The sequence below is a fragment of the Anabrus simplex genome, chromosome 2 (genome assembly GCF_040414725.1).
Source record: "Anabrus simplex isolate iqAnaSimp1 chromosome 2, ASM4041472v1, whole genome shotgun sequence".
NCBI classification, from domain to species: domain Eukaryota; kingdom Metazoa; phylum Arthropoda; class Insecta; order Orthoptera; family Tettigoniidae; genus Anabrus; species Anabrus simplex.
Genome location: NC_090266.1, coordinates 771834896 through 771856060, shown reverse-complemented (window position 1 = coordinate 771856060; position 21165 = coordinate 771834896). Strand labels below are relative to the sequence as shown.

General features: G+C 39.0%; 1 protein-coding gene across 2 annotated transcripts in view; it reads right to left on the bottom strand.

The window, feature by feature from the left end:
* The window catches only part of LOC136864445 (zinc finger and BTB domain-containing protein 40), a 257945-nt gene extending 237309 nt beyond the window's left edge, over positions 1–20636 (bottom strand). Inside the window, exons 1-3 of one of the 2 annotated variants that reach the window (XM_067141448.2) lie at positions 20486–20636; positions 20002–20385; positions 718–903 (exon numbers count right to left, since the gene is read on the bottom strand). In XM_067141448.2, the coding sequence (XP_066997549.1) occupies positions 718–903; positions 20002–20385; positions 20486–20571 (656 nt within the window). In that variant the 5' untranslated portion in view covers positions 20572–20636. The remainder of the gene's footprint in view (positions 1–717; positions 904–20001; positions 20386–20485) is intronic. The other variant, XM_067141449.2, reaches the window with a different exon arrangement.
* Positions 20637–21165: the final 529 nt, after the last annotated feature.

The window sequence follows — 21165 nt, the reverse complement described above, 5'->3', positions numbered from 1 at the left end:
TCTACATCCCCCACCCACAGAGGGGTTGTGTGTTTGGTCCGCAAGAGGTATTTTATTTCCCTCAAGTCCGCCAGCAAGCCGGTTAGGACCCCCCTATCCGCCACCTGGGACGCGCACGTGGGAGTATCACATCTACGCTGGCGTAGCAGGTTCGTGGATGATTTAAAGAAAGAAGTATAGAACTAAATGAAGTCAAAACACTAGTTAAAAATAGAGGATTGCTAGTTGTTTTAAGGGGCCTAACATCGAAGGTCATCGGCCCAAAAAAAATAGAGGATTGTGGTGGCATTTAGTAAACTCACAGAGGCTTGCAGACCGAACGCTGAAAGGCATAACAATCTGTAATGATGTATGTATGTATGTATGTATGTATGTATGTATGTATGTATGTATGTATGTATGTATGTATGTATGTATGTATGTATGTATGTATGTATGTATGTATGTATGTATGTATGAAACTATGCTCTGAAATTAAGTTACCATTACTAACACATCAAGTTGAAGGGAAACTACTTGTGCATAAGGAAAACAACCAGAAGAATATCATATTCTAAAAAAAACCATGATACATGGGAGGGTCTCTACACTCACTTGTCAAGTACAGATCAACTACTCTATAGTCATGCCTTATAACACATTTCATGGTGAAAATCTGAGACTGACAGATTCTAACAGTGCTACTTTTAATGGATTCAAACACATGACTTTACTTACTCAGGTACTCTATTTCGTTCTTCTTCTGCGTGCTGTCTTTCCAAATGTTTCTGCAAGTTGAATTTAACAATGTATTCAAACCCACAGAGGTGACAGTAATATACTGACTGTGCCTCCCCAGCATTATTTACTTTAATCTTCTTACTAGGTGGAGGAGTGGCTACAGGTTTGAAGAGTGCCACAATCCTGGAATATCAAAATTTCACTCAACAGACACAATAGTTGTCTTCTACAAAGGTTAATAACATTTAAATTCAGCTGCTTGTTAAAATATAAAAGTCTAAAAGCCAGAAAATCGAAGGTAGAATATGCTTAAATGATTATGTTTGCACTATTACTACAAACACCACAATCACACAGGTAGTTGTAACTGTAAGCTAAGGAGCATAACACCTAGACAGTAGTGTTACCTGCTGTCAAATCAAAGTGCATTAAAGGAGGAATGAGAAAAATTCAATGGTTCTATCCTGACCACAATGATTTTCAGCAGCATGGCTTGTTTAATTTTTTCTAACTTATGGTAGTCAAATGTTGGAACGCGCGCGCACGTGCGCGCACACACACACTCTCTCTCTCTCTCTCTCTCTCTCCCCCTCCTACCATGACAATTACTACCAGAGATAGCACTACCTATAAAATAACGAGTACTAAGGAGATTTCACACAGTGATACATAGGATCGATGACTGAACATGCCTTTAGTCCCTAAAGTGGTTCTCCAACACCAGAATTGTGAATAACCTTCTAGAGAAGGGAAAGTTGCCTTTGTTTGCACAAATTCATAAGCTCACTGGACAGAAAATTAGTCACCCCTGCAGAAATCATTACAAGCATCATTTAATACCGTGTAACTCCACCTCTCGACTTGATAACCGCCTGAATTCGGTTAGGAAGTGAGACCACAAGTTTGTGCAAGTATGTCGCATCCAGGTTAAGCCCCTTGCTGAGGATTTGATCGCGCAGGTCCACCAAATTGTGGGGATGCTGATGTCAGCGTTCCAACATGTCCCACAGATTTTCAATGGGGTTCAAGTCAGGTGTTTTCGCAGACCAATCGAGATGTAAAAGGTGGGGGAGTGCTCATAAAATCAGTCACATATGCGTCAAGCCTAATGAACGTTGCTGTTGTCTTGAAAATTCAGGGTATCAGTAACATACTCATCATGCAGATGTCGACTGAAAGGCAACACCTGATCATCCACAATGTTTCATGTTGGTTCATGTTAGTGGTCACCTCAGTGAGCGGGCCCAATCAATGACACGAAAAACACCCCCAAAACATCACAGACCCATCTCCGGCTTGAACCCGACCTTGCACACATCCAGGGTGAAATGCTTCTTTTGTTTGGTGCACTCGATGACGTGCATCATTGGAATACAGGCAAAAATGTGATTTTTCAGACCACATTACGTTCTTCCAGTCAGCTACTGTCCATGTTGATGATTTCTAGCCCATTGAAAGCACACAGCTTTACGTGCCTGTGTGAACAATGGCCTCTTGCAAGGTGAACGACTCCAAATGTTCACTGCATGCAGTTCCCGTCGCAATGTTCGCTCGTTAACAGATTGGGACGAACCTTCACTCACTGAATACAGCAATTCCTGTCGGGTGTGGAAGAGATTTTGATTCACAAGCCGTGAACCGCGTTTCCAGTTCCTCTCAGTCGGGATTGTTTTTCTGATCACTATTTTAACGTCGTGTTTCATGGCAACATATAGTACGATGATATAAATGTTGATTCCCATAAGGAATTTGAAATATTTGTTCTGAATGAGTAAATTTATAATGCCAATATAAATGGTCCGTTATTGGACATTATAAATTTTCCAGCGAACTCATTTCTGGTTGCCAGCGTTTCGCCCTCGTGTGCTAGGCTGGGCTCATCAGTTGGTACCTAGCACACCTACCAAGACCCTGGCTAGTGCATACCATGGAGGCCACTGCATAGGCTAATTGTAGCCACCGGCAGTGCCAATGCACTATGAGAGACATTGTCTCATTATCAAAAATTGATGCCTGCTTGGCCATCAGATGATATAAATGTTGATTCCCATAGGGAATTTGAAATATTTCTTCCGAATGAGTAAATTTATAATGCCAATATAAATGGTCCGTTATTGGACATTATAAATTTTCCAGCTAACTCATTCCTGGTTGCCAGCGTTTCGCCCTCGTGTGGCATTACAACATATAGTACACCACTGCTTGTAGACATGTTGAACATTCTGCTGTCAAACACCAACAAATCCAGCAACTTCGCGCACCATATGCCCATGGGCGCAGCTAAACACGATTGCTCCTTTTTGCCACAATGTCACATCCTTACATCTACCCTTTCTGACATAAACTGTGCGCTCGAAACATCAATGTCTCACTGACCGCTACTGCCTTATGCTCATACAGAGGCAGTGTGCATGCGGTTGAGCACAGGACTCGTTTGCTGCGCCATCTGTACAGGATTAACGATCCATCTGTCCGTGCACATTAGGCTGACCAATTTTTTGTCCAGTGAGCTTGTTTCCTTTTCAGATAGATTATACACAGTATTTTAAAATTTCCAAAAAATGAGAGAGAGAACAAAAAAATTCTCTGTTCAACAACCTCAGCTAGGATCAAACCCGCTACCTAGGGAACAGTAAGCTAATGATTAACTGACTGCACCACCATGGTTGGCTAGTCCAGAATTGCTTGCTGCTTGTTGTTTTAAGGGGCCTAACATCGAAGGTCATCGGCCCTCCTCCAGAATTAAGGGGCAGAAAATAGTTCATTCAATAATCCATGTCACATGATGTCGGCAAGTGAAAGATCTCTCGTGATACATTCGGTGCTTACCCAATAAAATTAACTAAAACTTAGCCACAGATCGTCCCAGAGATATCCGGTTTACTCCGCCATCTGGTAGACCAAAATGGAATGTCAAAATTGACATTCATTTAAATGTCTGCACATGGCAGCGGAGGCCAACTGATGACGATGGCAAGTGGATGAGATTACCTACCAGCTGAAGACAAGGATGATCCATTCTTTGTTGTAAAGTACAGTGCAGATATGGAAGATATACAGGCTTTCACTGTTGCAATAGCATTGGTGTTTCCCTATTTCAAGTATTATTTGCATTATTATATGAAAATACTACAGTTCACCCGCTTCACAAGAAACTGATGTCGGGATGGGAGTTAAAGTATGATCCCCAACAAGGCCTGATTTATCCAATTGATTTAATCTGACATGCCAAGTCAGCAGCGTGTCCTATGTCCGACTCGTTGGCTGAATGGTCGGCGTACTGGCCTTCGGTTCAGGGGGTCCCGGGTTCGATTCTCGGCCAGGTCGGGGATTTTAACCTTCATTGGTTATTTCGAATGGCCCAGGGGCTGGGTGTTTGTGGTGTACCCAACATTGCTGCAACTCAAACACCACACATAACACTATCCTCCACCACAATAACACGCAGTTACCTACACATGGCAGATGCCGCCCACCCTCATCGGAGGGTCTGCATAACAAGGGCTGCACTCAGCTAGAAATAGCCACACAAAATTAGGGTAAAATTAGCTATTATCGTGATATGTGGTATTATCGTGATACTTTATTTGAACTTCTATCACGGTAATACTAAGCGGAGCAGAGGGTTGTTTTTAAGGAGAATAGTTTCCTTGTTCTGTGACCCTGCAGTGAGCGTAATGGCGCCGACCAAGAAGCCACAGACACAACGACAAAGGAAGTCAAACTGTGAATTGGTGAAAGAAACTAGGTAAGTACTATGTTTAAATGTGTTGAAGTTAGTGTAAATTGTGTTGTATATTCTGTGTACATGGTAGGCAAACGATAATCGCATTATATATACTAGAAAAAAGGCTCGATTTGTCTGTGTGCTTTGATGTTAGTTACGAGCAATGGAGGGAGCTTGGGAACCTTACGAATTCGGCCTTCTTTCTTACAGATCTCGAGTTGGTGGGCCTGGGAGAGTGGGAGTTCAAAAAATTGTGGCGTGGCAGTTTTACTTGTAATCAGCTTTTAAGTGCTGTTAGAAAAGTTGTTAGTGAGAAATGGACATTATATAAGGCTTCTAAAGAGTTTGGCATACCACGGAGCACCCTAAAAGACCACGTGAGTCGTCATAATGACGAAGAACCTCATGAGGTACCAAAACACGGAAGGCCTTTTGTTCTATCGAAAGACGTTGAAATAAAGCTGGTCAAACATGTCATAGAAATGCAGGAGTTGGGTTTCGGATTGAATGTCACCACCATAAAGTGACTAGCATTTCAGCTGACAGAAATATCTACGAAAGTGTCCCCCTTTAATGAGGAAAAAGGAAAGGCAGAATGGATTCGGTGTGGGTTTTGTTCAGACTGGTTTCACGAAAATTGTGTTGAAGTGGGTGAATCTCCACAATTCATGTGCAGAAAATGTGACAATGTTGTGACGTCCGATGATGATAATTAAACATCTATAAATAGGTCCTGCATGTTATTAAACTATTTTTCGTACTGTCTATTTTCCATATATTAATGTTATAAAATGTTTTCTTTTGCTTATTGAGTTGTATGTACGTATATATGAAGTTTAAATCTATCACGATATTACCGACACCATATCACGGTATTGGTCTACAGGTGTAAGTGATTGTATTATTTTCTTTTTTTGCCATTGATGTTATTCTTGTTCTGTTTTCATTATGGTTATATACGTGTATACATTCACGGAATCTTTTTTGTTAATTTCGCATTATTGTTGACTTTCTTTCCAGAATAAATGATGATTTATTAAAATTTATCACGGTATTGCCTACCTTTACCCTAATTAACGTGTCATATTTGGTGAGCCTGCTCTTAACAAATAATGCATAAACTGAAAGGGTTGGGACAATCCTTGATTAGGCCAAGAAAAAGACTGAATTACATTGAGCATAACCCTTAACGTTGTTTTTTTTTTTAAATAATGTCAAAGACAGTTGAATGTTGATTCAAAATCATGGAAACACAAATTCTGTTATAATAATGACCTAGCTCAAAAATCTTCTGTAATAAAATTTTTAATAATAACCATAATCGTAACTTGTAACTCTTCTAATACAGAGCTTTCATATCTATCTATCAATCTATAACTTGATTTGACACTTGTTTGTTCCTTTCCAATGCTAATACATATCTCAACCATTCTCTAGTTCACAGACTACTCAGCAGCATCAAACTATGCAGCCTGTCAAGGAGCCACCCTCCTCTTCTGTACTGACAAACGATATTCAGGGTGAAGCTGAACTCTACCGACAAATGTTTAGAGGTTGCTTAAGGGTACCTCCTGAGTATATTAGTATAAGGGACCTATGGTCTCCGGTGGATCGTTACAGAGTAATAATGTAATTATGATAAATTCTGTTTGTTACCACCAATCATCCTTGTTTATATGAAAATACTTTCAAATCAGCGAAAAAGCCTGTAATATGCAATAACCATAATGTATATCATGAAACAGGGAGTAGTGCAAAGCCTGTAATATGCAATAACCATATCGTACAACAAAAACCAGTATAGCCTAAGCCACGGACGAGCGCGGACGTGTTGAGTGGAGGCTCCCGGTAGGGCAAGACGGGAGCGCAGGAGCGGAGTGCAGGAAAGAAGTGAAGAGTTATAGATAATGACCGGTGTGGAGCAATATAGGGCGATAATAGGAAGGTGACAGGGAAGAAAGAAGAAAGAAGAAGTGAAAGCAGGAGGGTGTAGAATGGAAATGGGAATGAAAGGAGAGATGAAGCTGACAGCAGAGGTAATTATAGTAATGCTATGGATTGGGGGATTTGAACTTAACCCAGGTCCGACTTCCAGTGGAAACATGAGTTGGGAAGACGTGGAAATAATGAGAAGGGTAGTAAAAGAGGTGGTTGAAGAAGTCTGCCCCTTCGAGCAACTGAAAAATATGATTCAAGAGCACAGAGGGAGTTTGACAAAATGAAGAAATGGTTCCGAGAAAGAGCAGACGTCACAACATCCCAAATGATGAACAATGCCGAAGAAGCTGCAGCATTAAAGGAGAAAATAGGGTGATTAGAAGAGGAGGCGCGGAAGCTTAAAGCAGAAGTGGAAGCTAGTATTCAAAATCGCAGAAAGAAATGCCTATTTATATATGGTGTGCGTGAGGAGAAGAGGGAGGACAAAGTGCTCACAATTTATAAAGTGGTGGACTCAATCCAGGGGAAAATGAAAATCAATTATAGCGAAGTTGACATAGACAATGTGCAGAGAGTAGGGAAAGTTAGAGGTAACAGGCCTATTAAAGTTTACGTTGATGGCCGATATTGTGATTGGAAATGAGGGCAACATACAGAGGGAAAAGATATGGATTAAGAGAGACGTGGGAAGTGAAGGGATCAGGAATGCAAAAATTCTCAAGAAACATATGATACGAGCTAGACACCATGGATTGAGAGGAGTTATCAGGGGACAGGAACTAGTACTGACAAATGGCAGCTGGAGCAGAACTTGGCATGTGACTAAATTGATGGACATAGAAGAAAAGATGAAACAAGGAGGTAACGGAGAGAAGTATAGTGATTAGAGTGGAAGATGGGCAAGAAGGGCAAGCTATAAAAAGCAATGAAGGGGAAGACGGGCAAGGTGACAAGAAAAATACCAAGAGAAAGAGGAAGCTGAACGAAGAAATGCAGGGAGAGGAGCATAGTGAAAGTGTGAACATAAACAGTGAAAAGGAAAGTGCTGTAGACAACGGAGTGAGAACAGGAAGGTCTAGGGATCTAGCTAGTGGCACAGCCAGAGAAGAGGAAAGGCAGAGAAGTGATTGCAGTGAAGTAATGGAAGCGCAGGGTGAAAAGGCAAGGTCTGAGGCAACCTGGCAGAGACTCGAAATGGGTATGAGTAGAGGGAGGAGTAGGAGCCTAAGAGACCTCTGGGGAGTTAAAAAAAATTATGAGAGTATTGTAACAAGAAGCAAATACTCTAATAAAGGTAGTAAGTAAGTAAGTAAGGGTATGGTTGTCGAGAACATGGTGATTATATAAGGAAGAGAATGGTGTCCTTATGTTATTCGTATTGGTGAAGTATGTCTTGGAGGTGTGTTTATGAGGTGGAGTTGGAGGTAGGTGTCTGTATAATGAATTCGAAGTGTAAGTGAATGATTGTGGAGTTGGATGGAGTTTTTGGTAGGAAATGAAGTATGTGTTTGTACAGTGATGGAGAAGTGGTGGAATACGTAATGGCAGAATTTCTTGTTTGAGTGTTAAGTGTAAGTTGTGAAATGGTATGTGGAGGGATATAAATTTTGAGTATGTGTTTATGAGGTGGAGTTGGAGGTACATGTCTGTATAGTGAATTTTATGGTGATGGTGGTATGTGTTGGTATAATAGGTATAGTGAATTAATGGAGTTGTAATTGATATGTAATAAGGTAATTTGGAATTGATTTGGAGTGTTAAGTGTAAGTGAATGATTGTGGAGATGGATGGAGTTTTTGGTACGTAGCGAAGTGTGTTTATGGCAGAATTTAAGTGTTGAGAGGGATGAGAATTGAAAAGTGGTGTTTGTTTGCGTGTTGACTGTAAGTGGTTAAATGGTATGTGGAGGGATATACAGTATGTTATTTGTAATGTCTTGGAGGTGTGTTTATGAGGTGGAGTTGGAGGTAGGTGTCTGTATAGGGAATTTGATGGTGATGGTGTTATAGGTTGGTATACTAGGTATAGTGAATTAATGGCATAAGTTGTAATTGGTATGTAGTAGGGTTTATGAGGTGGAGTTGGAGGTAGGTGTCTGTATAGTGAATTTGATGGTGATGGTGGTATGTGTTGGTATAGTAGGTATATTGAGTTAATGGAGTAAGTTCTAACTGGTAGGTAGTAAGGTAATTTGAATTGATTTGGAGTGTTAAGTATAAGTGAATGATTGTGGAGTTGGAGTTTTTGGTAGGTAATGAAGTGTGTTTATTTATTGCTGATGTTGTAATTGAAATGTATGAGTAAGAGATGGATATGATGGTATACGGAGGTGTGTGTTTGTATAGTGAAGTTAATGATAAAAGGTGTTTCGGAGGTGTATGGTATACATAATGGCAGAATTTAAGTGTGGAGATGGAGAAGTGGTGGAATACGTAATGGCAGAATTTGTGAATTTAATGTGGAGTTTGATTATGTGATTGGGAAGTTGGATGGTAATTTTACACCATTAGTATGAAGAAGAGATTGAGGTGCCGGTATGAGATTGATGAAGAAGAGATTGAAGTGGTGGTATGAGACTGGCAAGTTGACGTATGGTGGTATATGAAGAGTGATTGTATTTAATAAATAGGCAGGGTTGGTAAACTTTGGTTTGGTGGACGTGATGGCAAAATTTAATATGTGGAGAATGGCTTGGTATTTAAATTAGATTAAGCATGGTTAAATATGATGAGTAGGAACAGAGAAGTAGTACAAGGATAAAGTTGCAACGTGAGCAGAATGAGGTACACATAAGCGGCTGGTGATGTAACGTAAGTCTCGACTCGGCTAGCCAGAGTGGGTCGAGTAGAAGGATAGTACGACGAATGAAATGAGCAAGGTTTGCGTGACTAGACAGGAGGGACAAGAAAGTCATTGACATTCACAATGCTTTTATTTTATTTTATTTCAACTTCATTAGGTCTTCTAATTCTATTTTATTTAATTTGCATATTCTGAAAAGGCAATATGAATATACAGGGAGGACATTGAATGTGGCATGCAGGGACTGAGGATAACTACTGAGGTGACCCACACCTTGGGGATCACGTTTCCGGAGTATCCGATGGACCTCATGGCATGTCCAAGGAGAATCGTGTTTTCTTTCACTCGATTATTATTATTATTATTATTATTATTATTATTATTATTATTATTATTATTATTATTATTATTATTATTATTATGTTTTTTCAATTACTCTGTTTATTTGTCTGTTTATGCCCACTGCATGCCAGGGCCTATGGATCACCAATAAAGGATCATGGGCCATATGGCAGTGCATATGGTGATTGATTGCCTTTTATTTTCATTTTATTTTATTTTGCTGGGTTTTTATTTTATGTAGTTTTACTAGATTCTAAATTACTGTTCTTTTGCATCCTGAAATTGGCTTAGGCTATTCCAAATTTGAACCATGTATTGGGTGGAAACCTGTGGGGTTCAATAAAAACTACTACTACTACTACTACTACAACAAAAACCATAGAGTAATTCAGCAACCCTCATTCCCATTTTCCCACCAAGCAAATGCAGGGGCTGTACTTTATTTAATGCCATGGACACTTCCTTCCCACTCCTAGCCCTTTCCTATCCCATTGTTGCGATAAGACTTATCTGTGTCGGTGCGAAATAAGGCAGATTGTAAAAAAAAAAAAAAAAAAAAAAATTGTTTAAAATCAATTTTACTATTTCTTCTCCCTGCTGTAAGTGGATTTTTTGGTCTTCTTTAATGCTGTAATATATATTCCAAGTTACGTTCTTTTAACAGCGCTGACAGTGTATTTTCGGTGCTTTTCTACCTGTTGTTCAATAAGCCATCAATCTGCCTTTTATCTCGCCAAGACTAAGTCGAAAGAGAGAGTTCTGCTATTTTGCTTTACGTCGCACCGACACAGATAGGTCTTATGGTGACGATGGGACAGGAAAGGCCTAGGAACGGGAAGAAAGCGGCTGTGGCCTAAATTAAGGTACAGCCCCAACATTTGCCTGGTAAGAAAATGGGAAACCACGGAAAACCATCTTCAGGGCTGCCGACAGTGGGGGGTTCGAACCCACTATCTCCCGGATGCAAGCTCATGGCTGCGCGCGCCTAACCACAGGGCCAACTCGCCCGGTGAAAGAGAGTTCAGTTCTATTTAGGAGGACGAAACATGCACACTTTTGTCATAGTGTGTCCAATCTGTTCTGTCAGTGACTGGACAGTACAGTACAGTATTTAACAAATGCAGAACTGTTCACTTAGGCTCCAGGTATTGTTCAAAATGTCAACCACCCCGATCACGGCATCGCTGGCTTCCAGTATGTTAAAGAACTTTTGCGGGACAAAATGCTGACACCCTGGCATTTGACAAGAACTAACATTTATTTATTTTCATTGCAATACAGGTGGAAATCTAACAGGGGCAACAAACCAAACAAAATACAATTACCCTGTAAGAAGCCACCAGAGACCATAGGTCCCTTATACCAATATACTTGGAAGGTGTTCCTGAACAACCTCTGAAAGTTCATTAAATTGATAACCTACTAATACAGTACTGTACTTAGCATTCTCTAGCAGTCAAAATGAGTTTTCTGAATTGCTGTGGTCATACTACAGATTACTTGACTTTCCACTACAACTTTAGTCTCAGAAGTTAAACTGAACATATCCAAATCATTCTGTCATAGAGTAATCTCTTGCATCACCTCAAACTTCTGACAACACTTCAATCCACAGTAAATTGCTCCTTCTTCAAAAAGAATGCCACCATTTTCTCCTCTTCCTCTTTCTACCTGTTGACCCAAAGATTCTCAACTAAGTTTATGGTATAGATATCTATTCTGTCAGGTTTTGTTAGCTACTCCTATTCAATGTCAATGTAGTCCTCTCAGTCTTACAGTCATGAAAAGCAACTTAATTCATCCATCCAGGTTTGTAAGTCCTGATTGTCATCCTCTCTTTCTACATCAGCAATCCTCTTCTATCCTTTTCGATCTTGAGCCTGCTCTTCTCAGTTATCAATTTGGAGGGTCCAACATACCTTGTTGATCTCCTTTTTCCAGGTGCTTTGGGGTCTTCCTGAAGGTCTTTTCCCATTAAGAGATCCCTTATATAGATTTAATGGTGCTCTGTCATCCTGCATCCCCAGTACATGTCCAGCCCAGCGCAGTCTGTTGAATTCTATCACACCCATTACAGTGTGTTGTTGAGAGAGGGTGTAAATCTCATAATTAGCCTAGATCTTTTCTCACAGCTTTGAGAGAGAGGATTGAACAATGGGCTAAATATTTCCCATCTTTCTATCATAATACTTAATATTTTCTATTTCCTTATCCACCAGTACCCACTTTACTGTAATCTTCATGACAGATTAATATGTTATAATAATTCATACCCTTAACAAGAGGAATAGGCTATGCCTAATGGAAACTTTTCCCAGGCTTGATACAATCACTATTACACATTCCAGGTAACTTATTGCACTTGGGCACGGAGGCACTAGTGTTTGTTTTTTTGCAGTTGGTTGATGACAGCAGAGCGACCAGCAGGCATGCCAGTGGGCCAAGTACAGTCATCACAGGAGTCTTGCATCAATGAGAGGACAAAATTATTTTTAAATAATAATTTGAGAGTAAAAAAACAATATGGCAAATTCAGGAGGGAATGTGTGTTCATCGTTCGGGGCCTAGTTTTGGTGGAGCAAAAGGAACCACTGTAATGCCAAAGATTGACTGCCTGGCTAATTAAGCACTCGTGTGTTTAGCGTGCTCCTGTACCTAACGGCAGAGCTGCATGACAGAGCAATGGACATAGGCTAAACAAGTAGTAGTTCATGGCATGGCCGAGTGGAAGCATATCTTGGAACACCTAATACCGGTACCTTGATTTAAATGTTGATTCTGTAGGCAGTTTTGAAGGCTGTGTCCCCAGATCAGTCATACTAGATAACATAATTGGCACGTCTTACAGGTTTAATTTCAAATCGTATCTCAAATTTCTCTTTTACTTTTGCTCTACTAACAATTCTATGAACACATTCATCCCTTTCAATTCCGCACATCTCGCTCATGTTCCTCGACATTTATTATTGCTATTTGATTCTTGTATAGATAATAAGACACCATATTTTCTTACTAGATTCTAGATACTTGGAGAATTTGAAATAGTATGAAATACCAAAAATACGTACACCTTCCATTACACGTTCAACGGATACTTCAATGAATAATTTCTCATTGCAGACATCTTGGTTATGAAAGATTTTCATGCTAAAAATTTATGCCCCATAGGTTGGATCCATGTGTTAACCTAAGACACATGTATTCAATAAACAATAATTTAAATATTTTGCCTTCTACAGACCCTCACACTATCAATCAATCAATACTGATCTGCATTTAGGGCAGTCGCCCAGGTGGCAGATTCTCTATCTGTTGCTTTCCTAGCCTTTTCCGAAATGATTTCAAAGAAATTGGAAATTTATTGAACATCTCCCTTGGTAAGTTATTCCAATCCCTAACTCCCCTTCCTATAAATGAATATTTGCCCCAGTTTGTCCTCTTGAATTCCAGCTTTATCTTCATATTGTGATCTTTCCTACTTTTATAGACGCCATTCAAACCTATTCGTCTACTAATGTCATTCCACGCCATCTCTCCGCTGACAGCTCGGAACATACCACTTATATAGAAATAATATGAATCACCACCTTATCAATACACTATTTTATTTACTACCAAACTGGTAAATAGGGTCAATACCGGTTTCGACCCCTATGGGGTCATCCTCAGTTGACACATATAAATATCTATAAAAACATCACATATAATAGTTAAAGTTTAAAATTGATGGGTCATTAGTATACTGGTAAGTACATATGCATGTGTTATGGAATTTATAAGATTGTTCTATTAGAGCTATTATGTAGATTTTTTGTTTCTTTGTAAACAGTATCAAAAGTATTGTATTGGATGTGGTTCATCCGTTTGACAAAATGCTAGTGGATTGAATATGTACATTTGCTAAGAGGTACATGCTATTCTATTTTACAATTTTTGTTTTACATAATATGGGGTAAAATTATTACATTTGCACATATGTGGTGATATTAGGTACAATGTAGGGTGTTAAAGATGTAGTATTTGAATTTTCAGTATCCTGATTAAGTTTGTTCTATTAGAGCTATTATGTAGATTTTCTGTTTCTTTGTAAACAGTATCAAAAATATTGTATTGGATGTGGTTCATCCATTTGACAAAATGCTAATGGATTGAATATGTACATTTGCTGAGAGGTACATGCTATTCTATTTTACAATTTTTGTTTTACATAATATGGGGTAAAATTATTACATTAGCACATATATGGTGATGTTAGGTACAATGTAGGGTGTTAAATATGTACTATTTGAATTTTCAGTATCCTGATTACATTTCATGTAGTGGTTGTAAAGTTTACTGATTCACTTGTTTAGTTCAGTTAAATGCATAATGACCTTGTTGGTTTGAATTCTTAAAATTATATATTAACATTAAGGATTCATGTTAACTAGGTATTACATACCAATATTTTAATTTTAAGAATTCAAACCAACAAGGTCATTATGCATTTAACTGAACTAAACAAGTGAATCAGTAAACTTTACAACCACTACATGAAATGTAATCAGGATACTGAAAATTCAAATAGTACATATTTAACACCCTACATTGTACCTAACATCACCATATATGTGCTAATGTAATAATTTTACCCCATATTATGTAAAACAAAAATTGTAAAATAGAATAGCATGTACCTCTCAGCAAATGTACATATTCAATCCATTAGCATTTTGTCAAATGGATGAACCACATCCAATACAATATTTTTGATACTGTTTACAAAGAAACAGAAAATCTACATAATAGCTCTAATAGAACAAACTTAATCAGGATACTGAAAATTCAAATACTACATCTTTAACACCCTACATTGTACCTAATATCACCACATATGTGCAAATGTAATAATTTTACCCCATATTATGTAAAACAAAAATTGTAAAATAGAATAGCATGTACCTCTTAGTAAATGTACATATTCAATCCACTAGCATTTTGTCAAACGGATGAACCACATCCAATACAATACTTTTGATACTGTTTACAAAGAAACAAAAAATCTACATAATAGCTCTAATAGAACAATCTTATAAATTCCATAACACATGCATATGTACTTACCAGTATACTAATGACCCATCAATTTTAAACTTTAACTATTATATGTGATGTTTTTATAGATATTTATATGTGTCAACTGAGGATGACCCCATAGGGGTCGAAACCGGTATTGACCCTATTTACCAGTTTGGTAGTAAATAAAATAGTGTATTGATAAGGTGGTGATTCATATTATTTCTATATAGTGATACCAATCAATACGGACATGAAGCTTATAAATAATAACATACCACTTAGTCGAGCAGCTCTTCTTCTTTCTCTCAATTCTTCCCAACCCAAACTTTGCAACATTTTTGTAACGCTACTCTTTTGTCGGAAATCACACAGAATAAATCGAGCTGCTTTTCTTTGGATTTTTTCCAGTTCTTGAATCAGGTAATCCTGGTGAGGGTCCCATACACTGGAACCATACTCTAGTTGGGGTCTTACCAGAGACTTATATGCACTCTCCTTTACATCCTTACAACAACCCCTAAACACCCTCATAACCATGTGCAGAGATCAGTACCCTTTATTTACAATCCCATTTATGTGATTACCCCAGTGAAGATCTTTCCTTATATTAACACCTAGATACTTACAATGATCCCCAAAAGGAACTTTCACCCCATCAACGCAGTAATTAAAACTGAGAGGACTTTTCCTATTTGTGAAACTCACAACCTGACTTTTAGCCCCGTTTATCAACATACCATTGCCTGCTGTCCATCTCACAATATTTTCGAGGTCACGTTGCAGTTGCTCACAATCTTGTAACTTATTTATCACTCTATAGAGAATGACATCATCCGCAAAAAGCCTTACCTCCGATTCCACTCCTTTACTCATATCATTTATATATATAAGAAAACATAAAGGTCCGATAACACTGCCCTGAGGAACTCCCCTCTCAACTATTACAGGGTCAGACAAAGCTTCACCTACTCTAACTCTCTGAGATCTATTTTCTAGAAATATAGCAACCCATTCAGTCACTCTTTTGTCTAGTCCAATTGCACTCATTTTTGCCAGTAGTCTCCCATGATCCACCCTATCAAATGCTTTAGACATGTCAATCGCGATACAGTCCATTTGACATCCTGAATCCAAGATATCTGCTATATCTTGCTGGAATCCTACAGGTTGAGCTTCAGTGGAATAACCTTTCCTAAAACCGAATTGCCTTCTATCGAACCAGTTATTAATTTCACAAACATGTCTAATATAATCAGAAAGAATGCCTTCCCAAAGCTTACATACAATGCATGTCAAACTTACTGGCCTGTAATTTTCAGCTTTATGTCTATCACCCTTTCCTTTATACACAGGGGCTACTATAGCAACTCTCCATTCATCTGGTATAGCTCCTTTGGCCAAACAATAATCAAATAAGTACTTCAGATATGGTATTATATCCCAACCCATTGTCTTTAGTATATCCCCAGAAATCTGATCAATTCCAGCCGCTTTTCTAGTTTTCAACTTTTGTATCTTATTGTAAATGTCATTGTTATCATATGTAAGTTTTATTACTTCTTTGGCCTTAGTCTCTTCCTCTATCTCGACATTATCCTTGTAACCAACAATCTTTACATACTGCTGACTGAATACTTCTGCCTTTTGAAGATCCTCACATACACACTCCCCTTGTTCATTAATTATTCCTGGAATGTCCTTCTTGGAACCTGTTTCTGCCTTAAAATACCTATACATACCCTTCCATTTTTCACTAAAATTTGTATGACTGCCAATTATGCTTGCCATCATGTTATCCTTAGCTGCCTTCTTTGCTAGATTCAATTTTCTAGTAAGTTCCCTCAATTTCTCCTTACTTCCACAGCCATTTCTAACTCTATTTCTTTCCAGTCTGCACCTCCTTCTTAGTCTCTTTATTTCTCTATTATAATAAGGTGGGTCTTTACCATTCCTTACCACCCTTAAAGGTACAAACCTGTTTTCGCATTCCTCAACAATTTCTTTAAACCCATCCCAGAGTCTGTTTACATTTTTATTTACCGTTTTCCACCGATCATAGTTACTTTTTAGAAACTGCCTCATACCTGCTTTATCAGCCATATGGTACTGCCTAACAGTCCTACTTTTAAGACCTTCCTTTCTATCACATTTATTTTTAACTACCACAAAAACAGCTTCATGATCACTAATACCATCTATTACTTCAGTTTCCCTATAGAGCTCATCTGGTTTTATCAGCACCACATCCAAAATATTTTTCCCTCTGGTTGGTTCCATCACTTTCTGAATCAGCTGTCCTTCCCTTATTAACTTAATTGCCATTTGTTGGTCATGCTTCCTGTCGTTCGCATTTCCTTCCCAATTGACATCTGGCAAATTCAGATCTCCCGGTACAATCACATTTCTTTCCATGTCGTTTCCCACATAGCTGACTATCCTATCAAATAATTCCGATTCCGCATCAGTGCTACCCTTTCCCGATCTGTACACTCCAAATATATCAAGTTGCCTATTATCTTTAGAAATGAGCCTTACACCTAGAATTTCATGTGTCTCATCTTTAACTTTTTCGTAGCTTACAAATTCTTCTTTCACCAGAATGAAAACTCCCCCTCCCACCTTTCCTATCCTATATGATACACACTCCAGTTGATATAGATGTTGAATCCCATAGGGATTCAACATCTATATCATCTGATGGCCAGGCAGGCATCAATTTTTGATAATGGGACAAAGCGTCTCATAGTGCACTGGCACTGCCGGTGGCTACAATTAGCCTACGCAGTGGCCTCCACGGTATGCACTAGCCAGCGTCTTGGTAGGTGTGCTAGGTACCAACTGATGAGCCCAGCCTAGCACACGAGGGCGAAACGCTGGCAACCAGGAATGAGTTAGCTGGAAAATTTATAATGTCCAATAACGGACCATTTATATTGGTATTATAAATTTACTAATTCGGAACAAATATTTCAGATTCCCTATGGGATTCAACATCTATATCATCTGATGGCCAGGCAGGCATCAATTTTTGATAATGGGACAAAGTGTCTCATAGTGCACTGGCACTGCCGGTGGCTACAATTAGCCTACGCAGTGGCCTCCACGGTATGCACTAGCCAGCGTCTTGGTAGGTGGGCTAGGTACCAACTGATGAGCCCAGCCTAGCACACGAGGGCGAAACGCTGGCAACCAGGAATGAGTTAGCTGGAAAATTTATAATGTCCAATAACGGACCATTTATATTGGTATTACACACTCCAGTGCCGTGAGAAAATTTCTGCATCCATTATATCATTTCTCAGCCATGATTCAACTCCTATTACAATATCTGGTAAATATATATCTATTAAATTACTTAATTCTATTCCTTTCTTTACAATACTTCTACAGTTCAACACTAACAATTTTATGTCATCCCTACTTGATTTCCAGTTCCCTGTTCCCTTATCACCGCTCCCTAGGCCATCCCGTTTCCCTGAATGTACCTCCCTATTACCCTTCCAAACAAATTTCCTAACTTATACGTACCACTGCAGTTTAAATGAAGGCCATCCGAGCGCAGATCCCTATCTCCTACCCACCCATTAGGATCTAGAAATTTCACTCCCAGTTTCCCACATACCCACTCCATAGTCTCATTTAAATCCCCAATCACCCTCCAGTCAGTATCCCTCCTACACAGTATTCCACTAATAACAATCTCCGCTTTCTTAAACTTCACCCGTGCTGCATTTACCAGATCCCACACATCTCCAACTATGTTGGTACTTATATCAGCTTGCCTTACGTTGTTGGTACCAACGTGAAACACTACCACCTTCTCCTTCCCCTCCTCCCTCTCTTCTACTTTCCTCAACATCTGCCTCAACCTAATTCCTGGATAACATTCTACCCTGGTTCCCTTTCCTCCACACACTTTCCCCACGTGTCTAACGATGGAATCCCCCACGACCAGAGCCTCAACCCTACCCACCTCATTTGATCCCCTCCCCTCCTTGTCAGCCCTATCGTTCCTGATAGCTGTAGAAGCTACTTCCTCCTCCTTTTTCTCCTTCCCATGACCCTGTTCCACCTGTCTTTTCCTATCCTCTACTCTACATTTCCCTTTCCTACCTTTTCCCTTCCTCCTACTTCCACGCATCTCAGCAACAGTTCCCTGTCCCTCATCTTCCCTCTGTTGTTCTACCTGGAGTGACTCGTACCGATTTCGCACAGACACCTGTCCTGAATTCTGATCCTGAATAGAGCCCTTGGCCTGCAATCTCCTTCCCCTTAGAACATTAGACCACCTGTCTTCTACAACTCCTCCCTTTCCTTCCCCTCCCTCTTGTACACCTACTGTAACCTGTACATTGTTTGAGGGAGTCCTATCTTCCTTCCTGTCTTCTGTGAGAATCCTAATTATCTCCCTCAAACTTTCCAACTCCTCCCTCATACCCCTCAATGCCTCACCACACCCACAATAAGTACACTCGCGCTCCTTAGCCATTCTTTACGGGGGAAAAATTTTAAATTAAAAAATAAAATAACTTATTTGCAAAAAAAAATAATTGAACGGAGGGATATATTGTCTGGGATAGTACACAACAATAAGGTAATTAATATACAACTACACTACAATACTACTTAGTCGTGCTCTATTTTTTTTATCCTACAACCCCTAACAGGATAAAAGCTGCTGTTAATTACTGAATATCGAAAGTAATACACAAGAACTACACAATTCCAAACTGCAATTAAGCCTATCCTAATTTCAACAATATTTTAGTAAGAGTTTCTACGGATACCTCTACTACACCAGTACTACACAAATATTTTACAATAATAAAATAAGCACACTAAATTCTAATAGGATATTACTCGTATACTACTGTACAGTACACTACAGTAATTTTTAAACTACTTCCAGACGTATCCTAATTACGATACCGGTACCGTACCGTATGTCACTACTAAGCACAACAGAAATGAAATTTGCAAGAACTACTGTACTCAAAGATTACCAACGAAGCTAAATGCTTAGACAAATTATTATTAGTATTACGGTCTAATAGATATACACGAAAGATAACACACGAATATAGCACACTTAAGACTTTGACATAATTAAGCATACATCTATCATGTGCATAGGTTAGGGTTATTAACAGGAGAATCTGGGGTAGCCTGACATTCCACTGGACCTCCACAATTCAAAGTATGCCATAAGAAAAATGGGATAATGGACTTCACAATTTGGTTGATGTGGGGTAAAGAAAGAATCATTTGTCACTTACATTATAGCTCAACGCCTTAATTTGACAACATACAGTCAAATATTTTGATTCTGTCATGTGATGGTCAAAAATTCCTGTAACCTGCATTACATGCAATAAGTCAGGAAGAATAGATCTGTAACAGAAATGCATAATTACCTCTTATGAGTTGACTTTGTATGATATGCTTGAGCATCTTCATTATAGAATACGACACCACAATCAGGACAAGGATATAACTTGCTAGGTGCCCCACCAGGATGGTCTAACAAATGCTTATCACGGTTGTACTTTAAGGGGAACTGCATACCACAATAAGGACAGAAGTGCTTAGCTGCGCTCTCCGGATGTTTACGAAATTTATGTTGTATTGCAACAGTGACATTATCAAACTCTTGACCACACACATCACAAGTTATTTCGCCAGGTTTATTTGATAATTTCGACACTCGGTTACTAGCTGCCGGTTTAACACCCTTGTTGGGAGGAACTGTAGGTTTTCCAGGCCTACCCTTACTATCAATTTCTTTATTAGCATGTTTCCTGAAAGGAGAACAGCAAAATCAGTCAAGTTACTGTCTTCAATTAGGTTCAAACGGGCTACATCAGAACGAACATAAAATCATCGAAGAAGAAACTATACCTGAAATGCTCCTGCAGAGCTTCCTTCGATTCCAGTTTACTATTACAGAGAACACAGATGTGATTCAGAGCATCTGGTGGTGCCATTCCTGAATATGAAACACTAATACATGACAGATATGTACTAGATATCTACAACAACAAAACATCAAAACGCCATTTTTAAATGCCAAATGAGAACTCAAACTTCGCGCTCTCTATCGACGACAGTGCTCTACTAAAACGAACACCGATGTAAATATTATCGGTAATTACAAATTGTGAGCAACTCGCGCTAACTATTCATACTCGTCGTCGACTGTAACTAGATCTGAGTATAAATTTCTTCCTGCATAAAGTAAGTAGTTCAACTCAGTTTATGGATATTTTTGCGATGACTAAACTGACCAATCTTGGGATAAAAAAATACTCCCACACAAATCATACTGAATGGATGCAGGAGGGTGGAGTTGTATTTGACGGAGTTTTCTAGCTTGTCGCTAGTTGTACTTTACTACTGAAATGAAAACATGCAACCTGTTTTCCAGTCTTTGACCGGGTCAGGGACGTATTGAATGAAACATATATAGGCTGTTATTACAATGGGGTCGCCACTCCCAGGGTGATTTATTAATGACTGATAAATGCTATGAAAAGATGACAGGGAAAACCGGAGTACCCGGAGAAAAACCTGTCCCGCCT